The 24,817-nt window shown below is 37.7% G+C and overlaps 1 protein-coding gene across 1 annotated transcript in view; it reads left to right on the forward strand.

Annotated features, from left to right (window-relative positions):
* The first annotated feature begins 7,681 nt into the window (after nt 1-7,681).
* The window catches only part of LOC117323952 (acid phosphatase type 7-like), a 32,408-nt gene continuing 15,272 nt past the window's right edge, over nt 7,682-24,817 (forward strand). Inside the window, exons 1-8 of the mRNA XM_033879496.1 lie at nt 7,682-7,815; nt 15,678-15,884; nt 16,915-17,097; nt 20,294-20,319; nt 20,668-20,765; nt 21,924-21,992; nt 22,187-22,301; nt 22,840-22,941. Of these exons, the coding sequence (XP_033735387.1) occupies nt 7,722-7,815; nt 15,678-15,884; nt 16,915-17,097; nt 20,294-20,319; nt 20,668-20,765; nt 21,924-21,992; nt 22,187-22,301; nt 22,840-22,941 (894 nt within the window). The 5' untranslated portion in view covers nt 7,682-7,721. The remainder of the gene's footprint in view (nt 7,816-15,677; nt 15,885-16,914; nt 17,098-20,293; nt 20,320-20,667; nt 20,766-21,923; nt 21,993-22,186; nt 22,302-22,839; nt 22,942-24,817) is intronic.

Genomic DNA, 24,817 nt, shown 5'->3' on the forward strand with positions numbered 1-24,817 from the left:
CGTCTATGGCTAAACGTGGATACCGGCCAAACATGATATAGTGTGGCGAACACCCAGTAGTATCATGCCTGGTTGCTTTGTACGCATGTACTAACGGCGGTATATACGTCGTCCAGTCAGCTTTTCTCTCGTCATCAAGAGTCCCAAGCATCTGAATCAAGGTCTGATTAAAGCGTTCTACTTGGCCATTTCCCATGGGATGATAAGGTGTTGTTCTCGACTTGACCACTCCTGCAATCTTACAAAGCTCTTTGATAACTGTTCCCTCAAAGTTCCTTCCTTGGTCGCTGTGCAGTCTCTCCGGAAAGCCGTAATGACAAATAAACTGGTTAAATAGTGCTTTAGCTGTTGTCCGTGCTGACTGATTGCGTGTGGGGATGGCTTGGGCATACCGAGAAAAATGGTCCGTAATCACTAGGACATTCTCATATCCACCCGAAGACCTCTCCAGTTTCAGATAGTCCACGCACACCAATTCCATTGGACGTGATGAGCGAATGTTAACTAGAAGAGCTTTTGGCTGCACACGCCTCTTGTGCCTGATACATCGTCCACAGTTTTCCACCTTCATTATAACATCTCTCTCCATTCCTGGCCAAAAGAACCGTTTCTTTACCAACCATAGGGTCCGTTCTATCCCCTGGTGTCCGACATCGTCATGTAACCCTTTTAATGCCACGCTCCGGTGGGTAGAGGGAAGCACAAGTTGTTTTGTAGAATTTCCATCAAGGTTAGTCAGCCTGTACAAAATCCCCTGGTATACTTCCAGCTTCTTCCACTCACGAAGCATCTTCTTTACTTCAACATTATCCGCCTGCAGATCCTCAGCCTGTGGTCGAACTCCGTCTTCCAGTAGACCTATGACTCTGGCGAAGATGGGATCCTTTCTTTGTTCCGCTTTCCAATTCATATGGCAAAACTTACGGGGCCCTGTCGGTTCCTCACTCGGTTCAGGTTCCAAACGGGTCTCGCTCGTGATAACAAGGCTTTCCGCGAGTGCTAACGCCCCCTTCTGTACCAACGCCGAGCAACACACTGCTTTGACCACATCGGAAAACATCACTTCCTTCCTGTCTATACGTCGAGAAAGCCCATCAGCATCAGCATTGTTCCTGCCTGGTCTATAAACGATTCTGAAATTGTAGTTGGACAAGGACGCTAGCCAGCGATGTCCCGTAGCATCAAGTTTTGCTGAAGTCAAAACATATGTGAGCGGGTTATTGTCAGTTCTTACCTCAAAAGTATTCCCGTACAAATAGTCGTGAAATTTGTCGCACAAAGCCCACTTCAGACATAGGTACTCCAATTTGTGAGCGGGATAGTTCTTCTCACTATTTTTCAATCCTCGACTGGCATAAGCTATTACCCTTTCCTTTCCGTCCTGCAGTTGATAGAGAACTGCTCCCAAGCCATCAAGAGATGCATCGGTATGAACAATGAATGGTTTTGAGAAGTCTGCATATGAAAGTATAGGTGGAGAAGAAAGCATCTCGATAATCTTCTCAAAAGCCTCCTGTTCTGGTGTTTCCCATTTCCATGGAACTTTCTTCTTCGACTGAGCCGTCTTCTTGTCAGTAGGATGTCCAACTAGCAAATCATTCAAGGGCTTCATTATTTTGACGTAGTCCTTCACAAAACGACGGTAATATCCCGTAAATCCAAGAAATGTACGTAAGGACTTCACAGATGTTGGCACGGGCCATGACTTCAATGCCTCTGTCTTCGCTGGATCTGTCTTTATTCCCTCTTCCGACACTATGTGTCCGAGATAGCACACTTCCGTGTGAAAGAACTCGCACTTCGAGGGTTTCAACTTCAGATTATATCGTTCAAGTCTTTCAAACACCGCCTCAAGTCTGTTCAAGTGCTCTTCAAAAGTCTTCGAAAATATCAATATGTCGTCTATGAAGATTAGACACTCCCTCAGGTTAAGTTCTCCCATGCATGTTTCCATAAGTCTCTGGAATGTAGCTGGGGCATTGGTAAGACCGAAAGCCATTCTGTTGCACTCGTAAAATTCTAACGGTCCTACAGAGAATGCTGTCTTCGCTTTGTCCTCTTCTCTCATCTCAACCTGCCAATATCCCGATCGTAGATCTAGTTTGCTAAAATATTTGGTACCAATAAGTGTGTCAATCGTATCATCGAACCTGGGCAAGGTATAAGCATCTTTCACCGTTCTGTTGTTCAGCTTCCTAAAATCTATACAGAAACGTAGTGTTCCATCTTTTTTCCTTACCAGCACCACGTTCGAGCAAAATGGACTCTTGGACTCACGAATTACTCCAGCATCCAACATACCTTTCAGGTGTTGACGTACCTCCTCATACATAGATGGGGGAATTCTACGATACGAATCCTTAAAAGGCGTGTTATCAGTTAGGTCTATGGCGTGCTCCACAACAGTTGCTCGTCCAAGATCATTCGCTGACTTCGAGAATATGTGATCCCACTTACCTAGTATCTGGGTGGCTCGTTCCATCTGCTCCTCAGTAAGACTTTCCTTGTTGATGTGAACCCCTAGTTCCGCAAAGTCTTGTGTGCCCGCTGTACTCCTCTCAGGTGAACCCTCTGGTTTCCAAGTGTCCACCACCTTAACCTTACTAAGGGAGTATAATGGCGACCTAGGTGGTATCCGAATGGTACGGGTAGTCATGTTACAAACCCGCACGGGTACTCTAACTGCTTTACCTGAAGACGCTCCTAAACGGACTGCTCTAGGACAGATCGTCAAGTCATTCTTCATCGTGAGACTGGGTTCAGTCACAGCGGTTTCCACACCCTCTACACCTCGGGCCATGCCATGGATTGTCATCACTCTATTAGGAACCAATGTAATTGGAACATTGTTCGTAGTCCTCACTGCTACGGTAGGAATGTTTGTCATGGTATCAATAGCCATTCTCCACGCAGCTTCCATCTTTGTATCTTCATGTTGCACCCCATACTGGTTACATATTCTAAGTAGGTTAGTTCCCACAATGACAGGTACACCGGAGTTGAAATCCGTGGGTGGGGTAACTAGTACTGGTACACAAAATGCACCATTTGAAATAAATGGAACAGCGATATCTGCCTCAACGTAGCCTAAGTATGGTATGCTTGAACCAGCAGCTCCATATATTTCCAAATCAAAATCGGAAATACTCCTGAGTCGCGGTTTAGGAGATAAAGTTTCATAAAAATCCTTGGACATGCATGTCACCATCCACCCACTGTCAATGAGGGCAACAGTTGCTCTCCCACATATATTAACTGTACCTACATTAACGCTACCAACCATACGATCATGCAACTCCTTACCTTTTTGTGTGTTGTTACATTTAGGGCTCTTCAATTCCTCATTAACTTCCTCTGGTTGCCCTTCTACAGAGGAAGGTACTCGTTTGGGTGACGAGTATCCTGGTTACCATGGAAATTGCCGCGTCCAGCATTCCTTCCACGTCCCCTGGACCAGTTACCACGGTGAGTTCCGGGCCCAGAACCCCCATGTTGGTTACCCTGAAAGGAATTGTTATCCACTTTCTGCTCTAAACTCTTCATTTTATCTAACAACATTGACATCTGATTGGTGAGTTGTTCGATTTTACCATCACATGAAGGTGACAACTGTACTGGTTGGTGAGTTGTTCGATTTTACCATCACATGAAGGTGACAACTGTACTGGTTGGTGTTGTACCTTCGCTGCAGGTTTACTATTCTTACCACTGTCCTGGTTGATCTCCTGATCTACTGCCCTAATTTCTCTAAGTAAAGAATAAGTTTGTTGGGCGCCATTTGTCACGTGACTCCGGGGATTTCATTCACGAAACAAGTCTTGAATATATTTCATCATACATTTATTCATTCCTTCCTCTCGACAACCTATAACAATGATACAAATAATAAGACAATGACAAACTCTAAATACAGAAATTCATACGACGACTTACACTAGGTATATCGCGGTACATGTACAAAATCACGCGGACAAAGTATTAACAACTTACAGTACGACAACGAAACTTATCAATATCAACCTTACATTTACACCAATTGAATTAAAATATACATAGCACTCTACTTAGCTTATATTCTGAATATATTTGTAAAGACCATCACTTACCCCAGCACAGCTGGATAATCTCATCTTGCGCGAGCATAGATATGAGTTGACTGTATTTGTAACTATGGTGTAAGAACGTCCGTACAGGTCAGCCCCAGGCTTCAAAGTGACAGGGAAAGGACAGGTAACATGCATGCACGCACACTTACATTAACAACCAATCAGAACTCATTCCCAATATGGACAAATATACAACCATACTCAATCATCACCCATACATGGACACACGTCACACCTAAGACTGGACACTGCGACAAGACTGCGACAGGACACTGTATACGTACATAACATACAATATATATAGACACGGGTCACTACACACGATACGAACTCTATACGCACATTCGTTACGCCACACAGTGTTTATAATAATAAACAACCTGGTGACATAAACAACGATTATTTCATGCAAATTTGATTAATTTCAAACACTGCCAATGTGGACACCCTGTTGAAGATGCATATCATTTCTTTTTTGAATGTAATAATTAGTCTGTTCAGCGTTTGCAACTGTTTCGTGGTCTAAATTATTTCATCCCACTAGACCTGCAACTTCTGCTATTCGGAAAAAAATGAACTTTCTCATCAAGAAAATGTAACTATATGCCAATCAACCCAACTATTCATTAAAAATACAAATAGATTTTAAAAATATCTTTATTGGAAATTAATGTACATTGTATTTTTGTCTTTGCGGACTCGGGTGACATTCGGGTGTGTGTGAAATGTTATAAATGAAGGACCAGAAAAGAAAAGAAGGAAGACACCACTGGCATGGATTATCATAGACATTAGACAAGTTTGAACGAAAGGAAAGTCGAAGTGTGTACCAAAGTGATTGTTGCCCGAGTCCGCTTAGGTCTACCACAAAACTATTTGTCTTTATGAAGTATTTAGATATACACGTATATCCCATATATATAAGATTATTTGTATCAATATCTTATAAAATCTCTCTCTGTCTCTGTCTCCCCCCCCCCCCCCTCCAACTCCCCCTCTCTTCCCCTTTCATTCCGTCACTCTCTCCGTCTCCCCCCCCCCCCCCCCTCTCTCTCTCTCTCTCTCTCTCTCTCTCTCTCTCTCTCTCTTATAAAATTAGATTGTAAATATGTAAATAAAACTGCCATCATGTGAATTTTCTCTCAATGTAAAATTGTATCGGGAGAGGGCTTAATATAAGTTGGAAAACTTGTGCCCAATCCCTTTGTAACAAATTGTAAATTACAAATAAAATATGTTTAAATCAATGTTCCGTGAAACAAATTTAACGCGTTAAAATTCCAAGAAAACATATAACGCGTTTAACGCTTTAAGTCTTAACGCGTTAAAACTAGTTTTAAAACTAGTTTTAACGCGTTAAATGTTATGTTGAACGCGTTAAACACATCAAAACTAGTTTTAACGCGTTAAATGTATCTCGTTTTTGACATGAACGGCCCATGAACAGACCCATGATAGATTCTATTAAACTCAACCCGAGTGTAAGAGTTTGGCCAGTCAGCACGAGGCTTGCCGAGTGCTGGCCAGCCAAACTCTTACACGAGGACCGGCACGCATTATATGACGCTGCTGGCAATAACGTAACGTCGTCATTTTACGTAGAGTAACCAAGTCGTAAATAATGATGTCATAAATTTTGACGCACATTCCAAGGAGCAATGAAGATAGCGCGATGAAACCTGTCATAAACGCCTATATTTGCTTACAAGTATGTAGATAATCAATCATTGGTCTGTTGCGCTAACAAGGATTATTTCAACCTAAGTGTAAAAGTTTGGCCAGTCAGCACGAGGCTTGTCGAGTACTGAGTCTTTCTGTACATTCTAATTTTGTTAATATAATCTTACCATTTAAACGTGTTTTCATTGAATTTTTCTTGATTTGTTAATAGGCTGATTTTAGTGAAAGTTAGTATGCTTAAAGAGTTTTTATCTACATTTCATTTGATAATGTTTTCATTATTTTTCGCCGTTGTCATTTATTTGAGAAATTAACATTTATTTTAGAATATGATTTTTGTGGCGCCATTTTAATGATAATTAAATTTTGTTAAGTTAATGAATGATGACAGTGCCACGGGAAATTTGGTTTTATTGTTACTTTTAATCTCTACCCCTACATAGGAGGTATTATGCATACAAAATTTACATGAAGAATGCCTAGCTTTTTCTTTTTCAACACATACAATTTCAATAAAATAAACCCATGGATGAAAGCGGGGCAAGTGATTGAAAAAAGTTGTAAATGCAAAGAAATTATTGCAGAAATAGGTTGTGCGGAAAGACTTTTGACCCGAAACTGTGGATTTTATTATTCTCTTACCCTGGACAGGTATAAACGCAATTTTACCGGGGTGAGATTTTCTTAATTCTCAATCTCGGTTCTTCCTGTCCAGTGGCGTAGGAAGTCATCAAAAAATGGGGGGGGGGGGGGGGGGGGGGGGGCAACATTTCTTTTAACCTTAAATTTTACGCACTAAACAAATCGTATGCCATCTCCGCAACATTAGCCAATAATTATCATTTCAACATCCCATGATAATTTTGATAATTTATGTAGTACCAAATAAGTTATTTACGCAAATCAGGATATATCATTTATGGCAAAACATGAATCACCAGGCCCGGACAGGATTTTCGAAAGAGCGGGGGGTCCAGTAATTTAGTAATAATGCGAGCGCCGTAGGCGCGAGCTAAATTTTTTTTTTTTTTTTTGTGCTTTTTTTACGAGGGGTCTGAACTAGGGCCGCCCAGCGGGTCCAGGGCAGCGCCCTGCTAGGGGGTTCAAGGGGGTCTAAGACCTCCGCGGAAAATGAATATAGCACATTTCCAATAATTCGGGATCAGGCGCAGATCGAAATTTTTTTGTATTTCCTCGTACCTGTCGGTAATTAGTATCCCTCTATTCACGTAAAAAACCGCGCATTCTTATTCATGTTGTGTTTCTGTCTTGTTCTCATTATGAACTCCATTAACTTCACAAATTATCATCAACTTATTGAATCTATGTGATGAAGCGAAGCAAAATTTCGTATTAAGATATAAATAATGACTTACCAGGCTATGCAGACAACTGGCACACAGGTCTGAGGATTGATATACTAGTATAAAAGTCGGAATGTTCCGGATGTACAAGATAAAGTTTTTATCGTTGCCTTCAAGAAAACATTATCGGATCGAAAATATACAGATATTTATCGAAATTAATATATAAATTCGTGTTTTTTCCCCTTTTTTAGATTTTGGATGTCAAAAAGTGGGGGGGGGGGGGGGCAAAAAGATATGTTGCCCCCCCCCCCCCCCCCCCCTCGCTTCCTGCGCCACTGCTGTCTGTGTGTCCTTTATGTGAAATGCATCTTTAGCTGTTACCTCGACCAATAAGGAGAGATTTGCATTCATTTCGCTGTCTTCTTCGGGATTTTCATCTTTGAGTTCTTGTTGCATGCAATATATGCTTGATGGAAGCCATCCAAGTTCTGGTCCGGTCTGGTCCGATCAGTCCAGTCTGGCCTGTTTTCTATCCGCAGTTTAGTAAGACCCGTTAAGTCACGAGTGTTGACATTGTTGTGGTCCTATTTTTTGTTTTGATAGGTAGGCCAACCAGGAACAAAACAGTATGGTCGCATTCATCAATCTGCTGTGTCTTCTATTCTGTGTACATGTTGAGGCACAGGATGCTGCCCCTGAGCAGATACACCTGTCATATGGGGGTAAGTATTAATAGCATTAATTATCGTAGGCTGTTGTCACTACATATATACATAACGGTTGCAGATCAATGTTCAAGTTAATGAATGCATTATGGCCGATCGAAATGGTCGTGCAGAATCTAATCAAGAGTGAAGACCTATAATGATCTCTTATAATTATAAAAAAAAAAAATCTGAATTTAGCTAGGACTTGGTTAAATAAGATTGTCAGTTTATAATGATCTATAAATGACAAGGCATGTAAAAAAAAATACAAACTTATGTAATGTGTTAATTATTACCTGGATTCCTTTTTTTTAACATACATACATCAAATGTAAGTACACGACGTTAACAAATTAAATGATTAAAAACCATTCATTAACAGTTTCAACTTTTTACTTGAAGAATGGTACAGTATACGTACATTTTGAACATGGCCTTGACCTGTTAAATGTTACAAAACCGGTTATAATTATAGCTCAGGTAATTTATTTATCACATGATGTCATCAGCCCACTGTTGGCCACTTGTGCACATGCCCATCAGAAATCAGTTTTGATGTCCATTACGTATTGGCACAGGCATTTGCAGTTCTGACTGTAAACTGAGATATATAATACCATATTAAAATACCCTTATTTTTATGGTATTATATTTCAGTTTATAGTCAGAACTTCAAACTCCTGTGATACTGGGGGACTGGGCTGAGTGCTGTCCAATCGGGTACATGTAGCTCAAATTTAAATGGTTAGGCAAAGTTTTTATACCCCCGCAACGAAGTTAGGGGGTATACTGGAATCAGGTTGTCTGTCCGTCTGTCTGTCTTTAGACATATTTTGTCCGGACAACTCCTCCTAAACCGATGGGCTGATTCCAATGAAACTTCACACACATATTAATGATCATGTGTAGATGTGCATGCCACTTTCTTTTTCTCAAATTATGGTTGCTATGGCAACTGCACGGTCACTATAAACAGGTTTTCCGATAAGAACCATAATTTTAAGTTTGTCGGGACAATGCAACTCCTAAACCGAAGGGCCGATTTCAATGAAACTTCACACAAATATAGAGGACCATGTGTAGATGTCCATGCTACTTTTTTTTTCTCAAAATTATGGTTGCTGTGGCAACTGGTCACTATATTACTGGGTTATCTTAGTTAGCCTCTAATTAACAGTTCCAATTCACCATTGAATGGTGCAGATTACGGGGGTATTAGTCAGCCATCCTGGCGACAGTTCTAGTTTCTCACTGGAATGGGATGTACCTTTTTATCTCAATTTGGAAAGAAAATTGGTGAATTGGGAAAGGTTTTTTTTCAGCAATAAACTGCAAATTTTGGGAATGGGGCCCATTAATGGCACCAAATTAAGAAGCCTTCAGAAAAAGCCCTTTTAGAGCTTCTGTCTAGAGGTTGGATCCTGCAAGTAACAGAGATCAGGGAATTTAGGATGGGGCCGTACACTTAATTACTGTACCATTATGATTAAGTGAAGAAGCATTTCACTTAGCTCTCTTTTCCATAAAGTAGCTGTAATTTTATTTAAATAAACTATTGAATACAGTAGTAATTTTGGTAATGCATGATGTCAAGAGCATGCACTCTAGATTTAATCAATATGAGTAGGAAACATTCAGAACTGGACAGGGTTGAACTCCAGTGGTACATTAAGCTCACTCATTTAGAGTTTGGAAGTTCCTGTTTCTGGTCATTATCTATAACATGTACAGTTGAGTGTAGACTAAAGGTTACACCCAAGTGCACTCCGAGTGCACTCCATTTGGACTTGGAGTGCACTCCGTTTGGACTCCAGGTAAACTTGGAGTGCACTCCAAGTGGACTCCGAGTCTACCTGGAGTCCTATAAGACACCATGCCTACCCCAGTTCTATAATCAGACTATATATATATATATATTAATACTTTGATGCTTTTAATATAATTTACATATAAATAAATAGATTTTTACAAATTACTTTTGTTTTGTTAATATTACTATTAACATTTGTTTAGTCTACTAGGAATATTTCTTTTATTGTTAATACATGGTAATAATGCCTTCATGTTAAATTTATATTTATTAAGATCCATAAAAGACAGTTATACAATTTATGCTATAATCAGGTTTCTATGAAAGTTAATTGCTTATTATTTCATATTTCATTAAGATGTAAGTAAATTGTATTTCATTTTATTAAGGAATTGAAAATTATTTCAATTAGAATATTTATTACTCTACATATATCATGACTGTAAAGGAAGTTTAGATAATATATCTATATTATGTTATGTTATTGAAAGTTTACAGTATTTAATGAATTATGTGTTTTTTAATAAGACATTCTCTACATACATGTACTCAATTCAGGCAAGTAATTATAAAATAAACAATCATTTTAGTTTCATCAGAAAAATATACATTTACAACTGTACATATTTACGAGCATTACCTAGTTAAATTAATGTTCTGACATAACGTACACACAAGTATGTAGTTCTGGACTACCCATAATGAATGACAGTATCTGTTTAATTGCTATTATTATTGGCCATGCATGACTGACTCTGGCCTGACACCCCTGATAACTGTGCCAGGTGAGTTTTAGGAGCCAGCTACAGGTACTGTCCTGGGTTCACAGAAATACCTGTGTCAATACTGTCACTGTATGGCTTCAAATGATGAAGCTGTGCAAAGCAGGGTCACAGTGTTATAACCTCAGGCCAATTAACAGAACAGTAAGATTATCTCCTGACTTGAAGGAAAGGATTGTAGCTCTCCATTTGAGAGGCCTTAATCAGACCAAAATTACATGTATAAACGAAATACCAGTGTAAATTAAGGCGGAAATGTCAAGATAAGTAGTAAAACCATTAACAAATTGGTTAACAGGTGAAATGAAGTCATTCTATACTGAAATTAGAAAGTAAAAATAAGCTGTTTCTTATATTTATTACATTGTAATCTGTCTAAACCATAAGTCATTGAGACCAAACGTATTGGCTGGTTTATGCAGGTGTCCGGTATGTAGAGGTACAATGTTGAATGATATAAGTTCAAAAAAAATTAATGCAAATCAAATTAAGAAATGATGCAGTTCTTATCTTGTTATATTCAAAAATATAAAGACATTGCTTTAAAAAATTGATTGTAAAGAAAGAGATTAAAGTAAAAAAATAATAATAATTTCAGTGTAATTCCAAATGGTATAATGAATGTAAATTCACCTTTTCCCAAACCAACCTATAGCCTTATACCCGTAATTAGTACACATTGTTCTCATCCAGGAAATAAGATTATATAGCCTGAGGTAAAATTTGCCTAAGGGCAGTTGGACACGGCAACCTATGTACCATTTACCTGTAAAACTGACCTGTTGGAACTACATCATTTCCTATTCCCATTCAGTCAATATCTATCATGATATGTGTCACTCATTCATTATATGTAACAGATACAGTTCATGAATGTACAATGGTTGTTCAAGCCAATTATAAAATCATAAAGTTAAATGTTTAAACTTTAAAAAAAAAATGACATAAGGCCAGCTGCAGTTGGTGTATGGAATGTTTGATAAGTATTTACTTAACTCAAACATGAAAATTATATTAATCTATGTTGATTTACATATTGACCTCTAATACTCTATACATGCTTCCATTATAATATCAAAGACATAAAGTAATAGTACCAGTTTGAATTTTTTTTTTTTTTCAAATATTTTTTTTTTTATAATAATGACTTATAACTGTTTTAATAATACTGTAATAGGAATGGACAATCATATTATTTCAAAAGTGTCAGATATCGACCGTCACAAGTCTGTACCTATATTCTATATGACCTTGGTATAGGTCAGCCTGAGTTTCCGCTAGCCCTGACACCATACCAGACATGGTGTCAGGGCCAGAGGAAACTCGGGCTAGGTAAAGGTAAGGTGTGATGACCAGTTTCCATTTAACAATTAAGGGGGTCTTTATCTAGTTAGATGACCGTGTGTACACCTGTCCAGATCTTCACACCTTATGAGGTAAACGTGGAGGAAGGGGTCATTGTTGGGGTCAGTGTAAGTCTGTCTTTTCTCCACACCCCTGTAATCATGCTTGATATACAGGTAAATATTTAACTGGAAGTTGGGGGGGGGGGGGGGGGGGGGGGGGGGGGGAGATTGTATCTTATATAACTGTTAAAAGAACTCCATTTATGACCAGGATTTATGAGGCAGGTATAACAAAACAAAGTTGGTTTACCAAATGGAAATTTAAGTCTGATGTTAAACTGTAAATCTGCTATCAAGGTGATAAAAATATAAATACTTTGAGTACAAGATAGTTCCAGTACACATTCAGACTCTACATTTTAAGAGACCACAAACAACTTAGGGGGGATTGTATATATCTTATATAACTGTTAAAAGAACTCCATGTATGACCTGGATTTAATGAGTCAGGTATAACAAAACAAAAATTGGTTTACCAAATAGAAATGTTAGTCAATCTGATGTTAAACTGTAAATCAAAATTAGACATTAGATCCGGAATATGCTATCAAGGTGATAAAAAAAGCCAACAACTTTCTTTTTTATTGTATGTTAAGATAAGTATAAACTGTTGGAAGAAAAGTATTTGAAATATATATAAAACAGTACTTAGTACTTCGAGTACAAGTTATGTCCAGTACACAATCAAACTCTACATTTTGAGAGACCACAAACTGCCAATTTTCTGCTAATTGACGTGGCTTGTTAAAACTCTTCAAATCAAAGGAATGCTCACATACATTTTTCAACGAAGTGCCAGATCTATTCATTTTATATAGGGTTAACTAATGGAAAAAATCAATTCTATAAGATGCTGTTAGTTAACCAACGAAAAATGAACCAACAAAATAATAAGATGATATATATACAAAGATAAAACAGTAACACATATCTTATTGTTACATGTTTAAGGAGTCTAAATGTATAAGAGTATACATCTATCTATAAACATTATGTATATATGTACTTGGTTACAGGTACATGTGATACATGTGGACCCAGGTAGGATTGGGGCCTGATAGGACTCCAGGTAAACTTGGAGTGCACTCCAAGTGCACTCCAAGTTTACCTGGAGTCCAAACGGAGTGCACTCCGAGTCCAAACGGAGTGCACTCGGAGTGCACTTTGTGTAACCTTTAGTCTACACTCAACTGTACATTGTTATGTCTGAATGAAATATCTTAACATCAAAAGCATGGACGTAAATTTGATCAAGCAGTGATGTATGTATATATGTTTATCAGTTCTATTTGGTAGCTACATGTATATATATTGTCAAATCACGTTTAATTTACATCCCCAAAAATACATCCTTAACGGTTGTGTATTTTAAATATTTGCCAATGTATGTCACCAGTCTTTTCTCTATAATTTGATTTAAAGTGTACCCTGAACGAAAAACGATAATCAAATATGTTATTCTTTAATTTGTAACCACCAAAGAAGAATGTCGCAAACTACATCAAAACCGGTTGGACGAGTGCCGAGATATATCACACATCGAAGTACGTGATTTGCACCTGTCGGTCGACAGCTAATCAGAGTATCGGTCAGTCACGCTGATTTGGAACTCTTCAGTCTATGACGTCACAGGTTGAACGGAGTGACTGTTATGGTGGCCAGTAGCATATAGAGGACAGTGTGAACAGTAGCAGCACAAACATGTCTGAATATGATCAATATGGACATGAGATTTGAGGTTGTTGAATTTGGCGAATATTGCCGACAAGAAGTCAGAATCCAACAATATATGTTTGAATTAAAAAAAATATATATAGTGAAATTGACTCTGAAATCTGGTTAACACAGACTGGTGTAATATAATCGGTCAATCACCAATAAATGTACATTAGTTATGTGTTTACCATTCTTACTCATTACCAAAGAAAGGAACACAGCATCAACATTTTCAAATAAAAGAATGTGCCATTTCATTCGCAAATTAATATTCAAATAAACATACCAACAATACAACAGTTGTGGATACTCTGGTTTGTGAGAAAAGACGAATACACGTACAGTAAATCTATGCATTATATTCTATACAAAACCCGCTTCTAGTCATGAAGGACACTTAATTTAGAAAGTAATATATTATAATCATCATGATCTACAATAGACTAAATCTCTCTCCCATATGAATACCAGTGTTGAAGTCTACAACAAACTTCTACATATACAGATTTTATCCCTTATTTTACATGCCATGGTCTCAGGGATTAAGGACGATTAAATGCTTGAGAAAGATATAATTTTTATACGATCGTCAGTGAAATTATATAAAAGTGATTTGCAACAATTATAATATAATTGATACTTTCTGTACAGGTATAAAGAAAGCATATAGGTACTTATTAAAACCATCATTTCATCTCCATTTTTTATGATAAAAAACATACAATATATTTCATTGTGACTAATCATAATTAATACAAAAACTTATAAACTCGCAATGATTTTCGTGTATGATTTTTTTTCAAATTTTAGGTATTTTTTGCTATTATTTTTTTAATTGTGTCATTATTATGAAGTGATCCAGATCCTTGTGCTTTGGCTTTCCATTCGTGTCGCAAGTCATATCTTCACTTAAAAAGGGACTTTAACAGATGTACATGTATAAACATGTTCGGAGAATTACGAATTCTCAAGTTTGAATGGGTTTAGTATACCGCTAAACAATAACCAGGTGTGAAATTACGATCCACAGACTCGTCACACCTGTCACTGCACCAAAGGTGTCTGTGATTTCTGGTGTTCTAATCAGCACACGCCGATAATTGCTTGTGAGTTCACGCGTTTGGTTTCTGTGCATTCAAAAAAGTTCCGAAAACATGCTTTTACAGGTTGTACATAAATTGAGCTTGAATGCTATTAAAAATTGCATTTATACTATAGGGAATACATTTTCAAGTTGTTGAAATCAAACTCATTATTTTTGGAATTCAGTGAGTTTCGTTTTCCTTACCAATGAAAATATTCGTATCTCAAAGGTTTGTCTATAGAATAATTAACCAAAGTTACCTCATTCATATATATATATATACCCATGATATTGAAAATTTACTTTATCTTTCATGGACACGTTTTATCAATTGCGGACAATTACCCAAAAATCACAAATAATAGTATCATTGCTGTTTTGGCTAATAAAAAATTCAAAATGATTAGCATTTATTTTACATCTTGTATGAATTGCATTTTAAACTTGTATCACTATAGAAGTATTATAACTGAAATCAATACTGGTACATTTGTATGTAACAAACCGGTCATGCCCTCATAATAAAGGTTATATATGGCCCGTTTAAAAAGAAAATTACCTGGTTTCGGTAGCACTTGTTATTAACTAATTCACAAATATAACTCAGAGAGTTTATTCAGCACTTTCATTTTTGTTGTCTTATTCGCATTAACTACAGGCACGTGTTCACGTTTGTTTCTATATATTTCCTATATGGCGGCTCTGATTGTGTTCAACCTGTGACGTCACAGGTTAGAGGTCACCAAAACGAGGTATTCAGCTTTGGGCTTCAGGTGTGTTTTCGAGAAAAATCACAATTACTCGGTAATGGGTCGGCCGATTTTGATGCAGTTTTCTGCATTCTTGTTTATTAATCAATACCAATAACATATTTAAATATAATTTTTTCGTTCAGGGTACACTTTAAACCAGTACTAATCTTAAACAAGGGTACATATGATACATGATGGTTACAATGTATCAAGTCCTGAACTGTGCAATGTTATATATCATGACATAATAATAGTTTAATCATGGCATGGTGAACAATGATCTAAAAGTTCTCATTAACTTACGCACACTTTATTTTTATCCTGCAGCTGAACCAAGTCACATGGTTGTGACATGGAGTACCCAAAAAATCTCAAATGGAACCATGTGTGCCTACGGACTCGACTCATCACTAGCTTCTACTGCTACTGGATTCTCTGTCAAGTTTTCTCAGTCCAGTTCAGGGTCAAGTGTTAACCACACACAGTACATACACAGAACAACACTGGTGAACCTCAAGCCAGGGGTGAAGTATTGTAAGTATACACCAAAATGTTCATTGTAATAGCTCACCAACACATTCCCAAAGGGAGCTACGTACCACGCCAGCATTTGTCTTTTCACACATCCATCATTCATTTTGGTGCCTGCTGGGATATTCTAAGAAGGATACTGACCTAGTTTTAAAGTCACAGGGGTCAAATGTATTAAAATCTGTGTGGCTTCTTTTTATTAGGTCACCTGAGACAAAGTCTCTTAATTATATATATATATATAAATATAAGATGCTTTACTAAAATTGTGAATCTCATGACCCTGGGGTTTCAGGTTTGCCCCTGGGGAAGGGGTAAACTTTACTATAGTTTATATAGGGAAATCTCATTTTTGACTATAATTTGTTTGATTTCTAATAGAATTCATTCTAATTTGGTTAACATTATCAGCTTGGGATGGCAGTTTGAGGGTATGCACATGTTGGCCTTGACTGACCCCTAGGGGCTGACGGATGGGGCTAAAAAGTGTCAAATTGACTGAAATTTCAAAAATCTTCTTCTCAAGACCGAAATAAGTTGGAATCAAATACTCTTTATAGTTGGAAGGGTCTTAATTATATATATATATATAAGATGCTTTACTAAAATAGTGAATCTCATAACACTGGGGTTTCAGGTTTGCCCCTGGGGAAGGGGTAAACTTTACTATAGTTTATATAGGGAAATCACATTTTTGACTATAATTTGTTTGATTTCTAATGGAATTCATTCTAATTTGGTTAACATTATCAGCTTGTAATGGCAGTTTGAGGGTATGCACATGTTGGCCCTGACTGACCCCGAGGGGCTGATGGATGGGGCTAAAAATGGTAAATTTGGCTGAAATTTCAAAAATCTTCTTCTCAAGACAATGTATTTTCAGTCTATCGTTGTGGTTATGGGGTCCAGATGAGTCTCCAGTTTGTACATTTTTTGACCATGTTTGGTATATTTTCAGTCTATCGTTGTGGTGATGGGGTCCAAGTGAGTCCCCAGTTTGTAAATGTTTTGACCATGTTTGGTATATTTTCAGTCTATCGTTGTGGTGATGGGGTCCAGATGAGTCCCGAGCTTTACTTCTTTTCTAAGAGGACAGACACTAAATGGAGTCCATCTATAGCCCTGTTTGGTGACATGGGTAAAACGAATGCCCAGTCACTCATCAGACTGGAGAAAGATGTTCAAAAGAACATGTATGATGCCATTTTCCATGTAGGTAAGTAAGGGTGGGAATGATTCTAGTTTGCTCACCAGTTACGAGTCACCCCGGCGTCCTCGTCAGTGTTGGCCTCGGCGTCCCACCCAAAACTTTAAAGTTTTTGGAGTAAGTTTTTTGAAAGCTTGTAAGTCCAAAAGTATACACCTCATGCCCTTCTTAGTTGGTTTATACATTCATTAGAAGTCTAAGAGTGATGTTATGGCAAAATTATGCAGAAGAAAATGTGATTTTTTCACATTTTATCATTTTGTGGACTTAACTTTTTTGGCACCAAAACCCACTTTTAAAGTTTTTGGAGTAAGTTTGTTAAAAGCTTGTAAGTCCAAAAGTATACACCTCATGCCCTTCTTATTTGGTTTATACATTCATTAGAGGTCTAGGAATGATATTACAGCAAAATCATGAAGAAAAAATTGTGATTTTTTCGCATTTTACCATTTTATGGACTTAACTTTTTTGGCACCAAAACCCACTTTAAAGTTTTTTGGGTCAGTTTTTGGAAAGTTTGTAAGTCAAAAAGTGTACACCTCATGCCCTTTTAGAATGGTTTATACATTCATTAGAGGTCTAGGAGTGAGGTTATGGCAAAATCATGCAGAAAATTTTAGGATTTTTTCGCATTTTACCATTTTGGGACTTAGTTTTGAAAAGCTTGTAAGTCCACATCCTTTTTAGCTCACCTGCCCGAAGGGCAAGTGAGCTTATGCCGTGGCGCGGCGTCCGTCGTCCGTCCGTCGTCCGTCCGGCCGTCCGGCCGTCCGGCCGTCCGTCCGGCGTCAACTTTCCATTCAAGCAACTTCTTCTCAATAACCAAAAGGCCTAGAGACCTAATATTGGGCCTGTAGCATGCTGGGGTGAAGGGCTACCAAGTTTGTTCAAATGAATGACCTTGACCTTCATTCAAGGTCACAGGAGTCAAAAAGGCTAAAATCTTCAAACGACTTCTTCTCAACAACCAACAGTCCCAGGGAGTTGATATTGGGTCTGTAGCATGCTGGGGTAAAGGGCTACCAAGTTTGTTCAAATGAATAACCTTGATTTTCATTCAAGGTCACAGGAGTCAAAAAGGCTAAAAAAAAATTAGACGACTTCTTCTAAATAGCCAAAAGACTCAGGGACTTGATATTGGGTCTGTAGCATGCTGGGGTGAAGGGCTACCAAGTTTGTTCAAATGAATGACCTTGACCTTCATTCAAGGTCACAGGAGTCAAAAAGGCTAAAATCTTTAAACGACTTCTTCTCAATAACCAAGAGTTCCAGGGAGTTGATATTGGGTCTGTAGCATGCTCGGGTGAAGGGCTACCAAGTTTGTTCAAATGAATGACCTTGACTTTCATTCAAGGTCACAGGGGTCAAAAAGGCTAAAATCTTTAAACGACTTCTTCTCAATAACCAAGAGTCCCAGGGAGTTGATATTGGGTCTGTAGCATGCTGGGGTGAAGGGCTACCAAGTTTGTTCAAATGAATGACCTTGACCGTCATTCAAGGTCACAGGAGTCAAAAAGGCTAAAATCTTTAAACGACTTCTTCTCAATAACCAAGAGTCCCAGAGGCCTAATATTTGGCCTGTAGCATGCTGGGGTGAAGGGCTCCCAAGTTTGTTCAAATGAATGACCTCGACTTTCATTCAAGGTCACAGGAGTCAAAAAGGCTAAAATCTTTAAACGACTTCTTCTCAATAACCAAGAGTCTCAGGGAGTTGATATTGGGTCTGTAGCATGCTGCGGTAAAGGACTACCAATTTTGTTCAAATGAATGACCTTGACCTTCATTCAAGGTCACAGGGGTCAAAAAGGCTTAAATCTTTAAACAACTTCTTCTCAATAACCAAGAGTCCCAGGGAGTTGATATTGGGTCTGTAGCATGCTGGGGTGAAGGGCTACCAAGTTTGTTCAAATGAATGACCTTGACTTTCATTCAAGGTCACAGGAGTCAAAAAGGCTAAAATCTTTAAACGACTTCTTCTCAATAACCAAGAGTCCCAGAGACCTAATATTTGGCCTGTAGCATGCTGGGGTGAAGGGCTACCAAGTTTGTTCAAATGAATGACCTTGACCTTCATTCAAGGTCACAGGGGTCAAAAAGGCTTAAATCTTCAAACGACTTCTTCTCAATAACCAACAGTCCCAGGGAGTTGATATTGGGTCTGTAGCATGCTGGGATGAAGGGCTACCTAGTTTGTTCAAATGAATGGCCTTGACCTTCATTCAAGGTCACAGGGGCCAAAAAGGCTAAAATCTTTAAACGACTTCTTCTCAATAACCAAGAGTCCCAGGGAGTTGATATTGGGTCTGTAGCATGCTGGGGTGGAGGGCTACCAAGTTTGTTCAAATGAATGACCTTGACTTTCATTCAAGGTCACAGGAGTCAAAAAGGCTAAAATCTTTAAACGACTTCTTCTCAATAACCAAGAGTCCCAGAGAGTTGATATTGGGTCTGTAACATGCTGGGGTAAAGGGCTACCAAGTTTGTTCAAATGAATGACCTTGACCTTCATTCAAGGTCACAGGGGTCAAAAAGGCTAAAATCTTTAAACAACTTCTTCTCAATAACCAAGAGTCCCAGGGAGTTGATATTGGGTCTGTAGCATGCTGGGGTGAAGGGCTACCAAGTTTGTTCAAATGAATGACCTTGACCTTCATTCAAGGTCACGTCGATCAAGTATGCTTAAATCTTTAAATGACTTTTAGTGAAAAGCCAAAGTGCAGAGAGACATTATATTGGTCCTGTAGCATGCTTTCAAATAACTGCAGGATCCATATATGAAAAGATCACTGCATTACAGGTGAGCGATTTGGGCCCATTGGGCCCTTGTTATTTAGTTTATGCATCCATTAGAGGTCTAGGAGCGATATTATGTGACATACAATTTCAAATTGACATGCTTATACATACATAAAAAATGAATGCATAGTGTGATTGCTGCCGCCGGTGAGCTTTCGCAATCATTGATTGCACTTGTTTCAAAATATTAAACACTGGCAATTCAATAAGATGGAAGATTTTTGATAAGTACTGCTGAATTAGTGTATAAGATTTAATAGGCAGCTGAATAAATGCCCGAATAACTTTACATCTAAATTTAACCCTTGACATTTCATTATCAGTATATTGATAAATAATTAACAGGATTATATTATACATATTCCTGAAAATTGCTGTTTTAACTAAAGTACTGATTGTGGTTTTGCAGGTGACTTTGCCTATGACATGGACTCGGTAAGTCTCTGTGCCAACATGTATTCACAATTTAAGTACTGGTATATACTCACTGATAATAACCTCAGCAATAGCATTAAAAGGAAATATGGTTGTGTCAGTTTCTTTTCTATCTGTCGATCCATCTGTCCATGAAAAGGCAAAATTGATAAATAATCTATTATATAAGACTAGTTCATTCTTAGAGCCTTCAATTTTCTGCTTAGTCCTTTTCAGACCTGCAAATATTTTCATTAAATTTTCATTTAGGATTCATGTGTTAAACACAAAATATAGGATTCTTTCACATCTGAGTATCATGTAATGTCAACATTCTAAGTTAACTAAGGTTTAATTTTGTATCTATAGGATAATGGTCAAGTTGGTGATAGTTTTATGAGGAACATTCAGCCAATTGCAGCACATGTGCCTTACATGACTTGTCCAGGTAACCACGAGGAGAAAGGGTAAGAAATTGCTTCTCACACAAATCTGCAGCTTATTCAGGATGCTGAGCACTACCTGAAGTGCTTATGTGACAAGATATCTTGAAACTATTCTACAGAATTAGACACTTGCTCTTGTTAGCTCAATTGCCGGAAGGGCAAGCGAGCTTATGCTGTGGTGCTGTACCTGTACCGGCATCAACTTTCTCCTGTAAACAGCTTCTCGGTAACCATTAGGCATATACACCTGATATTGATCCTGTAGCATGCTGGGGTGAAGGGCTACCAATTTTGTTCAAATGAATGACCTTGGTCTATTTTCAAGGTAAAGTGAGTCAAACAGATCAACTTCAAAGTTGCTGTTCATGTGAGCAATACAGGCCCACTGGGCCTCTTGTATTCAAAATGACAACCCCCAGTGTAAATGACAGATGCAGTTGCATTATTTGCTTATTACAAGAAAAAGTCAACGATTATCAGTATTTATTCAAATACAATTGGCTCATCTTCCTAAAGGGCAAGTGAGCTTATGCCATGGTGGGGCGTCTATATGTCCATCTGTCCAGCATCAACTATTCGTTTTAACAACTTCTTCTCAATTACCAAGAGGGCCAAAATCCTGATATTGGGCCAGTAGCATGCTGGGGTAAAGGGCTACAAAGTTTGGATAATAGGGGTCAAATGTGTCCAAATCTTAAAATGACGACTTCTCAGTAACCAAGAGACCCAGATACCTGTAGTGTACTGTACTGGAATGAAGGGCTACAAAATCAATTGAAATGAATAAACCTAGTCTAATATAAAATTTGAATCAAGTGGCTTTCAGGCTAGCATCTGCAGCAACTTCAAAGTTACATTAGAAGCAGCTGAGCAATGCAGGCCCATTTGGCCTTTTGTTCTTCAACCCGGAGTAACAGTGATTTAGGGCTTCCTTTTTAAGATCAATTCATACATCTCTCATCTCACTTTACAGTGTCAACCTCTCGATTGTAATTACATTTGACGCAAGCGAACACTCTGGTGCTTACAATCATCACTAGCAAGCACTCTGTATATTCTGAACACGCCTCTAGTGTTACATAACTTGTCCATCTTACAATACACACTGATTATATTACGTCCATTGTGAAATGAATATGATTAAAACATAGTTTGATTTAATTTTTTTGTTGGTTTTAGAAACTTTTCTAACTACAAGAACCGGTTTACCATGCCAACAGATGAGCTTAGTGAGCGCATGTTTTACAGGTAAGACAATTGTACAGAATTTGAAGTATACAATGTTATTGATTATTGGGGATATAATATGTATGTAATTTTGCCCTTGCTGACTTGTCAGTGTTCTAGTTTACCTTTCAGATGATATTTAGTTGTAAAGCTGGTATATAAAATGGCCAGTCATGAAAAATGAAATCTTAAGCTGTAATTTTGTATTATTACAGTTTTGACATGGGTCCCATACATGTCATATCCTTTTCCACGGAGTACCTGTTTTTCCTGCAGTTTGGTTTTGAACAGATTCTCAATCAATACAACTGGCTGAAACAGGATCTAGAGGTAATGCAGTGGGAACAGTCATAGCAACCAATTCTAAAAAAAAATCATAAGGCCTTAAATCATGAAAGGTTATTTTATCAGCATTGTTTAATTGAATAACCTTGACATACTGTAAAGCTCAACCACACAATCACTTCAATCTCACATAGGTTCCATGGGTTTTAATCTTAAAATGACCAATTTAATCATTGAGGTTTAAAACAATTTTATCAAGTTTATTGATAGAGTGCAGTGTCTAACAAAATTATGTTGTTCAATTAATTGACCCTGATGGACATTCAAAAGTCAACATTTATCTTTTCATTGGCATAAACCACAAAGTGTGGAGTCATACTTCTATTATAGCTATCAAAGGTGATTGGCTTTAGAATTTAAATCTGTTACTTTGACTCACGCTGTAGGGAACAGGAACTGAACTTAATGACCTAGGTTAATGTTACTTGGCCAAGTTAAACAGAATACTTGTATGCCTGTGACAATGAAATGCATGGGATATTGATTGTCTGATGATATATTACAATGAATTCTCTCATTACAGAAAGCCAATCGTACTAAAACGCCCTGGATAATGACAATGGGTCACAGACCAATGTACTGTAGTAACAATGACCGCGATGACTGTACCCATGAAGAAAGTCTGGTAAGGACGTTTGATGAAATAGTCACATCATAGGGGAGCATGTAATATATATGTGGGGGACAAGCAGAAAAAGTTTGTAATATATATAATTATAAACTTAACTGTTATCCATACTTGCCAACTTTACTAGAAATATCTTGCAGGAGATAAACACTTGAGCAACATTTTCAACTGAGCAACACATTTGGCATGCAATACAAACAAACAAAATGAAAGGGGAGATAATTTGCTATAGAAAAATGATTTCCCATCCTGATTATTTATCTCCCTGAGTTAAAATAATATTTTGTTTCAATATTGTCTAATGATCTGTTAAACTCAACTGTGGAAGATCTTTTTATTAGCAGTCAGTAACAAAAAGTATACACAAAATAATTTTTTTTAGTTTTTTGAAATTTCCTGTGTTTCTGACAACCGTCTATCAGAACTGACTTGTTAAAATGTCTTATAAGACTCTTTTACCTGTAACGTACATGCATGTATAAATTATAAAAAGTATGTTTTTAAACTAATCTAAAAAATGATGCCAATTAAGGTAATTTTTCAGAATGATATCGAAGCTAATAGACTTTCAATCACAGTTAACATTAAGTAAATTATCTAAAATGCCACAGTAAATATGTGGAGTATTATAGATACTTTTAATAAAGTTTTTTCTGTATTTTAAAACACATTAGGGGTACATACTCAGTAGTAAGCAGACAGGATATCATCAATTATACGCTACTTAGTCATACATGTATTTCCTAAGTTTTAATACAACAGCAATTGGCAAATGAATGTTCATATTTGAAGACATGTTTTTGCCTCTTAAAATGTGAAGTAGGAAAATCAATTTCAGACAAAAAAAATCTGGTAATTACTACTATTACACAAGTGTATGATGATTGAAACGACATGAAGCACATGTTAATAGGCAGCATAGCCTTTGGTCTTAATGTGTCTTTATCGGGGATGTAATACGTCACCTGGTCCAAACGACTAAAGTGAACTGATGCCATATATATATAATTACCATGGCATCAAGGGTCAAGTGTCCAGCTTCCTTCAATCAGCAATTGAATTCTCCTTAACCACTAATAAGAATTTAACCAAATCTGGTAGGAAGAATCCCTATGTGGCTGGTATTTAAACTTATACAAATGCTTTGGCTGTCATAGGCCATAGTGAAACTAACAGATGTGTGTGGACAACATTTACAGGTATGAGTTGTGTTAACAGACGTGTGTGTGGACTACATTTACAGGTATAAGTTGTGATAATAAATTTGTGTGGACTACATTTACAGGTACGAGTTGTGTTAACAGACGTGTGTGGACTACATTTACAGTTACGAGTTGTGTTAACAGATGTGTGTGTGGACTACATTTACAGTTACGAGTTGTGTTAACAGACGTGTGTGTGGACTACATTTACAGGTACGAGTTGTGTTAACAGACGTGTGTGTGGACTACATTTACAGGTACGAGTTGTGTTAACAGATGTGTGTGTGGACTACATTTACAGGTACGAGTTGTGTTAACAGACGTGTGTGTGGACTACATTTACAGGCACGAGTTGTGTTAACAGATGTGTGTGTGGACTACATTTACAGGTACGAGTTGTGTTAACAGACGTGTGTGTGGACTACATTTACAGGTACGAGTTGTGTTAACAGACGTGTGTGTGGACTACATTTACAGGTACGAGTTGTGTTAACAGATCTAGACGTGTGTGTGGACTACATTTACAGGTACGAGTTGTGTTAACAGACATGTGTGTGGACTACATTTACAGGTACGAGTTGTGTTAACAGACGTGTGTGTGGACTACATTTACAGGTACGAGTTGTGTTAACAGACGTGTGTGTGGACTACATTTACAGGTACGAGTTGTG

This window comes from Pecten maximus, chromosome 3, assembly GCF_902652985.1.
Source record: "Pecten maximus chromosome 3, xPecMax1.1, whole genome shotgun sequence".
NCBI classification, from domain to species: Eukaryota; Metazoa; Mollusca; class Bivalvia; order Pectinida; family Pectinidae; genus Pecten; species Pecten maximus.